Source organism: Myotis davidii, unplaced genomic scaffold (genome assembly GCF_000327345.1).
Source record: "Myotis davidii unplaced genomic scaffold, ASM32734v1 scaffold1004, whole genome shotgun sequence".
NCBI classification, from domain to species: Eukaryota; Metazoa; Chordata; class Mammalia; order Chiroptera; family Vespertilionidae; genus Myotis; species Myotis davidii.
The window spans coordinates 57,913-69,354 of NW_006295184.1; the positions used below are offsets into that span (position 1 = coordinate 57,913).

Here is an 11,442-nt window from a genome sequence, read left to right on the forward strand (position 1 = left end):
GTGCTAAGTGTCCTATAGGGCCTAGTAGCTCAGCCTCCACAATTACCGGAGGTGGACATTCTTGGGGCACCCCTTTGTGGGCTTTGTGCACAGTCTTTTTGTAGTTAAGCCTTGATTGTTGTAGGTAACATTTGGGGGGATTTGACCTCTAGGCCAATTGGCTGTGAGAATCAGCTGTGTCTGCAGTGGGAGAACTTCTGTCTTGATCTCTAGGGAGGTGCTAATCTAGCCTCTGCCTGAGGCTATAAAGCAAAAGTCTCCCTGCAGGGCTTGGGCAGGGTGGGTCGCATGGGATCAACAGGGCGGGGCTAGCAGTTATGGCTGCTCTCGGTCCTGCCCTCAGAGGCTCCGCTTCTCAATGTCCTGGTAATCACTGCAGGCCCCTCCGAGAGAAAGCTGCCCTCGAGTTCCGACTGATGCCAGACAGTCCCGCTTCTCCCGTATGAGTCTGGGTCCCCAGAGACTCGCCCGGAACTGGAGCTCAGAACCTGAGACTCCCTCCTGATTGAAAACAACAACTGCACCCTCAGCCGCCAGCCCGCTCAGTGTGTGCCTCTGTACCTTAGTATTTTACTTCCACACTGCGCCTCCTCTGAGTCTCGGTATGCTTTTCTCTTTCCTTCTAGTTGTAGAATTTCCACTCAGCCAGCCTTTCTGTGGTTCTGAATGATGTCCATTCCGTGTTTTAGTTGTATTTTTGAAGTGGTTGTTCGGGGCAGCAAACTCCGGTGTTTACCTATGCCGCCATCCTCCAAGTGGCTGTACCATTTTTCATTCCAACCAACAATGTATGAGAGCTACAGTGACTTCACGCTAACACACTAGTATTGTCAGTTCTTTTAACTTTAGCCATTTTAAAGGATGTGTAGTGTGTCTCATTAGGGTTTTAAAACCCATTTGTTTCTGATTACTAGTAAAGATAAACTTTTTAAATGTGCTTTCTGGCCATTCATATATCTTTGTGAATGTATATTCTAGTGTTTTGCCAATTTTAAAAACAAATTGTTTGTCTTTTTATTATTGAGTTTCAAGGATTCTATATATCTTGCAGTCTGTGGCATTCCCTTTGTTTTTGTGTATGTGTGTGTGTGTTTTTAAAAAAACATAGTTTTATTGATTTCAGAGGGGAAGGGAGAAGGAGAGGGAGAGAGATGTAGAAATATCAATGATGAGAGTGAATCATTGATTGGCTGCCTCCTGCACACCCCCTATTGTGGAGTGAGCCTATAACCCAGGCATGTGCCCTAACTGGGAATCAAGCCATGACCTGCTGGTTCATAGGTCCACGCTCAACCACTTAGCCACACTGGCCAGCCTGATTTGTTTTTCAAAGGGCATTAGTTTTTAATTTTGATAACGTCTATTTTACCATTTTCTCTTATTTTAATAGTTTTAACACTTATATTGTGTGTTTTTCTTAGTTATGGAAATTATAGCATTGATATGAGTGACAGCAGAGTCTTTTCTTATAATGATTTATAAGAAAATGAGGATACAGGTTTGAGAGATATAGATCAGGATAAAGTTGATGTTTTCAAGCTAGAGAATGGAAAAACAATTATAAAAGAATGGATTAGAGAGAGGACATGAAAAGGGCTCTTTATAGGAGAAGAGCTTGGATAACAGGCATAATCAGAGAAAAAAAAAGTAAAAACTGAAATTGATAGCAATGACAGCTTCTGTATCCAGAAATGATAGTATCAATAATCAGAACACTACAGTATGATAGAGAAGCAAAAATGGCTGTTTTCTGGCCTATTTTCTTTTTTTGTATTAAATACATGTGTACTTTGCTTTTTAGCCCAAATGAAATTCTATTGCAACTAGATATAAAGAACACTGTCTGTAGTTATTTTACAGTTATAGATTGGTTTAAGTTAAAAGGTTTAAGTCAGCTCTAGCTGGGTAGCTCAGTTGGTTGGAGTGTCATCCTTGTGTGGGGTTCATCCCCGGTTGGGGCACATACAAGAATCAATCAATGATGCATAAGTGGGTGGAGCAATGAGTTGATGTTTCTCTCTCTCTCTCTAAAAACCAATAAATAAAATTTTTTAAAAAGGCTCAAATTTTCAAGGCCATCTCTATAGGTATAATGAATAGTGGCTTTTAAATTTTTAAAGGTCAAATAAGATTATAGCTATTTTTGCTCCATCCTTCCTCAACCATAGTTCCTAAACTACAGAGTTAATCACACTAATTTAACTGTGTTCACTGGTGTTTATTTCCATATTTTCTATGACTGTTTTACCTAATTTTTATTTAATTAAGCTTAAATTTTACCAACATGTTAATATGAAAGATGTGGTTCATAAAATTTCCTGCACTTATTTTTCTTCACATTTTCTCTGGAGCTCCTTTAGTAGATGTTAAAACTCTTGAGTTCCTCCACAAGTAAGTACACTAATTTTCCAATCATTATTCCTGTTCTTTGTTCATTTCTCACCTCCTTCCTGCTATTCTTCCTTTCCTTTCTTTTAAAATATATATTTTATTGATTTCAGAGAGGAAGGGAAAGGGGGAGAGAGATAGGAACATTGATCAGCTGCCTCCTGCACACCCCCTACTGGGGATGTGTCCGCAACCAAGGTACATGCCCTTGACCGGAATCGAACCTGGGACCCTTCAGTCCAAAGGCCGACACTCTATCTACTGAGCCAAACCGGTTAGGGCTCAATAGCTCTTTTTATAATCATTTTATTTAAGCTTCACTTTTCACTCTCATCCATAAAGCCTTTCTGTTGACAGTTGTATTACAAATTACCTTGCTTTTAGGTGTCATCCTCATTTGCTGGCTTTTCACTTAAGCCACTGAGTTCTGTAGTTAATTTACATTCCTTTGTTTTTTTCCTTTCAAAATTTCCTAAAACTTTTCATCTCCTGATGTCTCCTCAACCTTTTAGTTTTTATGAGTATGTGCTCCCTTTCACCCCCTTACTATCATTTTAATGGAGTAGAAGGAAGATGTGGAAATAAATGCAGTCATGCACCACTTAATGATGGGCATACATTCTGAGAAATGCTTCAGGCGATTTCATCACTGTGCAAACATCATAGAGTATATTTACACAAACCTACATGGTAAGGCCTATTATACACCTAGGTTATATATATATATATACATACTGTGGGACCACTGTCATATATGCGGTCCATCGTTGACCAAAATGTCATTATACAGTGCATAGCTGTATCTTATTTAACCATACATCCTTTTAAATAATACTTCTATTTCATTTTATTATCTTTTCACCCTAGGCTCTCTCAATTTTATATTTGTCCTTTCATCCTATCACCTGCCACATAAAGGTATTTCTCTTATTTTACTAATTTATGAAGAGTGCACGGTTACATTTAAAAGCAGTTTAAACTACATGCATCCATGACTGTCTTTGTATTTGAGCTTTCTTTTATATGTAGGGTAGGTTTGAAATAAAGTTTATTTATAATAGCATATTTTTAAATTTTAGTAAAGTGGAGAAATTCACAAGTGTTACTGATGTTGATGGTGACAATAGCTGCTTTATTGGATGTAAACTACATGCCAGACACTAAATATTTTATAGTTATTAACTCTTCAATGGTGATTTTTTTTTATATCCCCTTTTAGAAGAGCCCTGGGAAATTCATAAATAAGGACACATCATGAAAGACTTGTGAGTTAAGTCTCATCCTTCTCCGTGAAAATACAGTTAAGGAAGAACTCAGAAAACATAGGAAACAGAAAAATATTTCCTCTGGTCACAGACATTGATTCTTAAGATATGCCTGTTTTGCCTAACCTCAGGATAATCAATGGGAAAAGATTTCCATCATAAATTCAACTTCCTTAGATATCTGAGAATTGATATTGGAGAGAAACCATATGAATTTAGTGAATGTGGAAAAGCTTTCATCTATGTGACACGTCAAGAAATACTAAAGAAGTCTTATTGGAGAAAATACCTGTATGATTACAATGTTGAAAAGCCTTCAGACTGAATCAGATCTCCTTCAGTATGATCAAATTAACATCAGAGAGAAACCTTGTGAGTGTAATGAATGTGGAAAAACCTTTAGCCTGGAGCAAAACCTCATAGAGCATAAGAAAATGCACCCAAGAGAGAAATCGCATGAATGTCATGAATGTGGTAAAGTATTCTCTCAAGTCTCATCCCTTACTCTACATTTGAGAAGTCATACAAGAAAGAAACTATATAAATGCAGTAAATGTGAAAAGGCCTTTAGCCAGAAGGGAAACTTCCTTTCTCATCAGAAACATCATACTGAAGAGAAACCTTATGAAAATGGGGGAGCTTCTATTCAGATGCCAGGTCTTATTAAGCACCAGAGAAATCATTCTCAAAACAAATCGTATGCATGTAAGGAGTGCGGGAAAGCCTTCAATGGCAAATCATATCTCACTGAGCATGAGAAAATTCATACGGGGGAGAAACCATTTATATGTGATCAATGTGGAAGGACCTTTAGCCAGAAACAATACCTCATTAAACATCAGAATATTCATAGTGGAAAGAAACCCTTCAAATGTAATGAGTGTGGAAAAGCCTTTAACCAAAAGGAAAACCTCATTATTCATCAAAGAATACATACTGGAGAGAAACCTTATGAATGTAAAGGGTGTGGGAAAGCTTTCATTCAGAAATCAAGCCTCATTAGACACCAGAGAAGTCATACAGGAGAGAAACCCTATGTATGTAAGGAATGTGGGAAAGCCTTCAGTGGTAAATCAAATCTCACTGAGCATGAGAAAATTCATATTGGAGAGAAACCCTATAAATGTAATGAATGTGGAACAATCTTTAGGCAGAAGCAATACCTCATTAAACATCACAATATCCATACAGGAGAGAAACCCTATGAATGTAATAAATGTGGAAAAGCCTTTTCTCGAATTACATCACTTATTGTACATGTGAGAATCCACACAGGCGATAAACCTTATGAATGTAAAGTATGTGGGAAAGCCTTCTGTCAAAGCTCGTCTCTTACTGTGCATATGAGAAGCCATACAGGTGAGAAGCCCTATGGTTGTAATGAATGTGGAAAAGCTTTCTCTCAGTTCTCAACTCTTGCTCTACATATGAGAATCCATACTGGAGAAAAGCCTTATCAGTGTAGTGAATGTGGGAAAGCTTTTAGCCAGAAGTCACACCATATTAGACACCAGAGAATTCATACTCATTAAAGTTCTATGAATGCCTTGAACTTAGAAAACCTTCAACAGAATTCATATTTGTAGTATATCAGAAAATCCATCTTACAATAAAGTGACATGAACATGGAAAATCCTTCAATACTCTAACTTAAAATACTGAGATTGTAAATAAAAAGTATAGTGTTAAGAAAACTTATACCTTCAGAGCCAACACAATAAACATTGTTAATGATGTACTACTTCTTAGGAGCATTCTCATTGAAGTAAAAATCCAGTCATGGACACCAATCAGCGTGGTTCTGGAAGGCGTACCTGATGCATTAAGACAAAAGATTTATAATTAAGAGAAAAAACTGTCATGTTATATGTTTTGCTATATGGGTAATCATCAATTATTTGCTCTTTTCCAGTCATTAAGAAATAGATTATGACAGAATATTGTATCCTGAAATATATGCATGTCTTTATGAGGAATTGGTAATTGACAGATGTGTATCACAGGTTGGCAGGGAAATCATGCGTGAGTCAAAAGTGGACTCAGAGTAATTGACTCTTCATATGGAAAAGTATTGAGGTATTTGCTGCCATACATTAAAATATTTACGTATTATGAAATCCAATAATATTGAAGACTAGAATGCAAAAGGTGAAACAGTAATATAAGAGCTTTATAGGAGAATGTTTTTAAAACCTTGGAGTAGGAAAGAATTTCTAAAATTTATTCCAGAATACTCACTCTTGAGTATATGTACATATACCCAAGAAACATAGTATGTACCCAGGGATTCGTGTACCTCAATATTCATTGGATCATAAATTATATTAGCAAAATATTGGAAACAAATGTCTGCCTCTTGTGAAATGGTTGAATAAAATGATAGTCACACAGTAGAGTATTTTCTAGTAGTTAAGTACAAGTTAAATATATTTAACAAGGAAACATCTGAAAAAGTATATAGTGAAGAATAAAATATCCGTGTAAATTTGAATTAAGTCACTACTAACCAACACCAGTATTAAGCATTGGTTATGGATGGACATTTTGATTTAAAGCTTTGAAGAATGGATTGCAAGGATACACATTCAGTTCCCAAAAGTGGTTGCCCCCAGAAAGAAAGGTAGTAGAAGGGAAGTGGGATCAAGCATGGTAGTTAAAGAGTACTTCAGTTTTGTATCTAAACATCTATCCTTAAAAAGAAGTAAAAATTCCATGTAACCATAACAAAATGTTAGTCAATTCTGGGTTGTGGCAATATATGTGTTTATTTTTTTGTGCTATTTCTTTTAAACTTCTGAAAATTAAAAAAGATAGAGATAAGAGTAGGGAACCTGTACATGAAGTACATGTTAAAATAGATTCACATTCCCAATCAGATGCCAATTTTGTATTAAAAATACTTCTGAAATTATATATTTAATTATAAAAAAATTTTAATTGTGATGGCAGATCCAATTATTTAAATTTACTCTCACATGTCACATTACTGTGTGTGGTTTCTGTTAAGTTACAGCATGATTTTGCAACAGATTGGTTGAATCACATACATGTAAAGATTATATTTAATAATACATGCACAGACCTGGTAGAGAGAAAAAAAATCATTTTCACTGAAACATTTATCAGAAAATTTAATACCCCATATAATCAGTATTGGCAATGGAAAATAGACCATTTTAAAATGAGGAAGCCTTGTTGCTCTTAGATATTTTAATATGCCACTGAGTAAAACATCCACTCTTATGATTTAGTCTCAATTTTAACCTCACACTAATATTTTTCTCTATTCTGCCAGACATAATCAATTCCCATTTGTTTGTTTCCTTAGGGAAAAGGGTGCTGAAAGATAGATAGACCTAAATAGTACTTGATTTTCAGCAAATCTTTTTATAGGATTTTTGAAAGGGATGCATGATCCCTTTTCACAGCAATTTGACAGGTAGAAATCTGTTAATGCTGTTTGTTAATAGTGATAAAAATGAGAATGTAACATTTAAACCTTAGGTTAATTTCACATATATCACTTTTAAACTCAAAATAATAAAATGCTAATATAACTAGAGAACTGCATTTTTTGTTATTAGCATCTTTGAAGGTTAGTCTTGAGGTAAGATTATAAATACCAGTGGTTCATTTTCTGAGGTAATCTACCCAAATAATACGCATTTATATATTTACATGAACCTAAGTTCTCTTCTATTTCAATCTTCACTAAACATTCTCTCATATTCCTTAAGTGTTCTGCCCTGGTGCCTGTGCACCTTTGAAGTCACCAAAAGAACTCAAGTCAGGTCAAATTAGCTGCCTATAAGTGGCCAGTGCCAAGACCCAGCAACAAGAATAATTATAGGTTTAGCTCAGTGGTTAGAGTGTCAACTCACAGACCGAAGGGTCATGGGTTCGATTCCTGGTCAAGGGCACATACCTTGGTTGTAGGTTTGATCCCAGCTCCAGTCAGGGCACATGTGGGAGGCAACCAATCGTGTGTCTCTCACATTAATGTTTCTCTCCCCCTTTCTTCTTTCTCTCCACTCTGTCTAAAACCAATGGAAAAAATATCATTGGATAAGGTTTAAAAAACAAAAGGATTATAATGGTCAGGTAAAGTAAGATGAGTAATTGCTGCACAGTTTCTGTGATACTGTATACTGTAAATTTATTCAGCCATCTCTTTATTGGTTCATCTTGTTGTTAGTTATTGTCACCACAAACTAGAGTAAAAACCCTTACATTTAGGTATTTTCATTATTGGAGAGTAGATTATAGGCAAGAGGTTGCTAGACATATTAAAGGATATATGCTATTTAAAAATTGTAATAGATACTGTCAGTCAATTTTAAAAAGACAAGAAATGCTGTACATATGAATGGAATACTACTTAGCCATAAGAAAAGATGAAATACTGCCTTTGTGACAACATGGATGGATCTTGAGAATATCTGCTAAGCAAAAGTCAGACAGAAAAAGTCAGAATCATGATTTCACTCATGTAGGATATAAAACTAAAAGTAACAAATGAACAAATAAGACAGTATGGTGGTTACTGGAGGGAAGGGTTATGAGGGGTAGTAAAGAGGGTCAAATATATGGTAACTGAAGATATGACAGGGCAGTGGGCATACAATGCAATATATATAGGTCATGTATCAAAGAATTGTATACTTGAAATCTATATAATTTCATTAACCAATGTCACCCCAATAAATTTAACTTAAAAATAGATAAAAAGCCAAAACAACAACAACAAAAAATGTAGCCCTGCAATAGATGGTGTTAACCTGCTCAAATTCATGCTGGTCTGATGAGTATAAACCTCTCCTGCTCCTAAATTTGCTTCTTTGTAAATTTTGATGTTGTTAACCTATTTTCCTAAAGGATTATGTATTTTTTTTTTCAATTTTGAAACCTCTTCATATATTAGCTATTAGGAATTTGTCTAATTTTTGTTATAAAAAAAGTGACTTTTTCTATTAAAATATTTTTAAATTTCGATGTAACTGAATATGTACTAATTTTTTCTAAGCTTATGAATTAGGAAGATACTTTGGGGGGACTGGGAGTGGAAGAGGGCATAGAGGGAATAAATAGTGAAATAAAATAAAATGTAATAAAATACATATTTTTAATCTCTAGATTGCATATACTATTTCTTAGTTTGCCTTGCAATTTGGTTATCTCAATATGTAAATATGTAATGCATGTAGAATTTAATATCATATACAGTGAGGTTCATTGTTATTTTCTTCCAGATGGGTTTCCATTGTACAGGCAAAATTCAGTAAAATAGTTTAATATGTTCAACAGCCAATCACACAGCACTGAAACTAGTACAATCACAGATTCAATCTGGCAGTTAAATAAACTGAATAGGCTATAACCCTGAATTAGTTTTAATGGCAGCTTTATCCTGATGAGAAAACACCTTCACAATATGTTTATTAGACAGTCCTACAACTGCCCAAGCAAGCACAGCTTTCAGGACCTGAGCCCTGGGAAACATCAACATTCTCATCCAGGGCATTTTACAATGATCCACCAGTACATATGCATGGTGTGCCACCATCACATGGGGCACACTCAGTTGGAAGACTGATATCTACTTAAGCATAGGGAAGCCACTCCACTGCCTTGGTTTCCTCAAAACTTGTAATGCTTTAGTCACATAGGCTGTCAATGTCTACGTGGCAATTCACAGAACTCCCGATCCAGGTAAAGGCTACAGATGAGGGTTTTACAGTGTTACTTTCTTTAAGGATGCTGTGGTAGAAAGGTAAATCTAATGTCATCTTTCCAGAAACGGATCAGTGGGAAAGACCTGTGCTTAATCCTATACTGATACCATCCTTTTTCTATTCAACTAAAACTTTGCTATGTAATCATTTACACATATGATCTTTCCCTCACTCAACTGAAACTATCTTATATTTTCATTTACTAGTATACCAAGACATTTCTATATTTTGTTTCACTAATCTATTTTTCTGTTCCTATACTAATACCACAGCTTCCAGGATCTCAGCTAATTAGTTTAACATTAGCTATACTGTGTTTCTTTTCTTTTTTTAAAAAATATATTTTATTGATTTTTTTTACAGAGAGGAAGAGATAGGGATAGAGAGCCAGAAACATCGATGAGAGAGAAACATTGATCAGCTGCCTCCTGCACACCCCCTACTGGGGATGTGCCCGCAACCAAGGTACATGCCCTTGGCTGGAATCGAACCTGGAACCCTTTAGTCCACAGGCCAATGCTCTATCCACTGAGCCAAACCAGTTAGGGCCACACTGTGTTTCAATACAGCAGAATAAGAGTTAAGTCCCTCTTGCTGTTTTCACACTGTTAATGCCTACTCAAAGTTAATTTTATTTCTACATAAATGAAGATAGTTTTCTCAAATGAGAAAAATCTTTTGGTATTCTAATTGGTATTGCATTAAATTTATACATTTATTTGGGGAGAAGTGACATGATATTGCCTTTCTGCCCCCAAACAGTATGCCTTAGCATTTATTAAAATTGTGATACATGTCCTTCATCAGAAGGATTCTGAACAAAGTAATGTGCAGCCCACCTCTGCTTAATACCATTATATTCAAGAAAGGTTTAATATTTGGGTGAATAAGGAAAATCCCTGTATGGACTGACTGTTTCCATCTACAAGAGTTCATATGTTGAAGCCCTAATTGCTAATGTGATGGTATTTGGAGGTGAGGCTTTAGGAAGGTAATTTGGTTTAGATTATGTCATGAGGGTAGGACACTCATGATGGGAATAGTAATCTTATAAGAGAGAGAAAGAGATATCTCCATGTGAACATAAATGAGAAGGTAGCTGTCTACAAGCCAGGAAGTAGATCTTTATCAGAAACCAAATCTGTCAGCACTTTGATTTTGGAACTTTGCAGCTTCCAGAACTGTGAGAAATAAATGTCCATTGTTTAGGCCACCTAGTCTGTTATAGGAGCCCAAGGTAAGACAATCATGTCCTGCTTAATTCTATGCCAGTCAGTTAGAAATAAGGTTATATGCTCCTAATATATGGTAAGACAAAGACATTTTATCTTTAGGAGAGTGTAATCCTAACTTTATTAACAAGCTCTATAGTTTTGGGGAATTTATAATACTTCTGTAAATTCCAATTTCTTTGTTTTAAAATAAGAATAATTGAAACAGGAAATATGTGACAAATTCCTGGAGCAATATCACCAAAATGTTAAATGAAAAAGTTCCAGTTTATTGTTTCCCCACGAACTGAATAAAACACAAGTTTTCTGAACTAACTTTGTAATACCCCTGGAAAGGTTTATAGGAACAATCAAATGCCTAATAAAGAAAAAGCTGCCCTAACCGGTTTGGCTCAGTGGATAGAGCGTCAGCCTGCGGACTCAAGGGTCCCAGGTTCGATTCTGGTCAAGGGCATGTACCTTGATTGTGGGCATATACCCAGTGGGAGGTGTGCAAGAGGCAGCTGATCGATGTTTCTAACTCCCTATCCCTCTCTCTTCCTCTCTGTAAAAAAATCAATAAAATATATTTTTTTAAAAGAATTTGAATGACAGCCTCAAAGTGATGAAAAATAATTGTCAACTTATCTACCTATATTCAGTAAAATGACCTCTCACAGACCCACATTTAAAGGAAAAAGAAGACCTAGAATGAAATAGGGGAATGCACAAAACAATTGGTATAAGTGTGAATAACCTAAAGAAGATTTTATATTAAGTAATAACTCTAAAAAAGACTATTCGAACAGCATAGCAATAAACTGGAACAAAAATACAAGTTGAGAA

At 35.7% G+C, this 11,442-nt stretch overlaps 1 protein-coding gene across 1 annotated transcript; it reads left to right on the forward strand.

The window, feature by feature from the left end:
- The first annotated feature begins 3,879 nt into the window (after positions 1–3,879).
- Positions 3,880–7,560, forward strand: ZNF260 (zinc finger protein 260). The gene has a single exon (XM_015567895.1). It carries the CDS (start codon positions 3,947–3,949, stop codon positions 5,183–5,185), a length of 1,239 nt encoding a protein of 412 aa, XP_015423381.1. The 5' UTR covers positions 3,880–3,946; the 3' UTR covers positions 5,186–7,560.
- Positions 7,561–11,442: the final 3,882 nt, after the last annotated feature.

Bases quoted from the DNA above. Each gene is read 5' to 3' on its own strand.
- ZNF260 (XM_015567895.1), top strand. From the start codon at position 3,947: ATGATTACAATGTTGAAAAGCCTTCAGACTGAATCAGATCTCCTTCAG.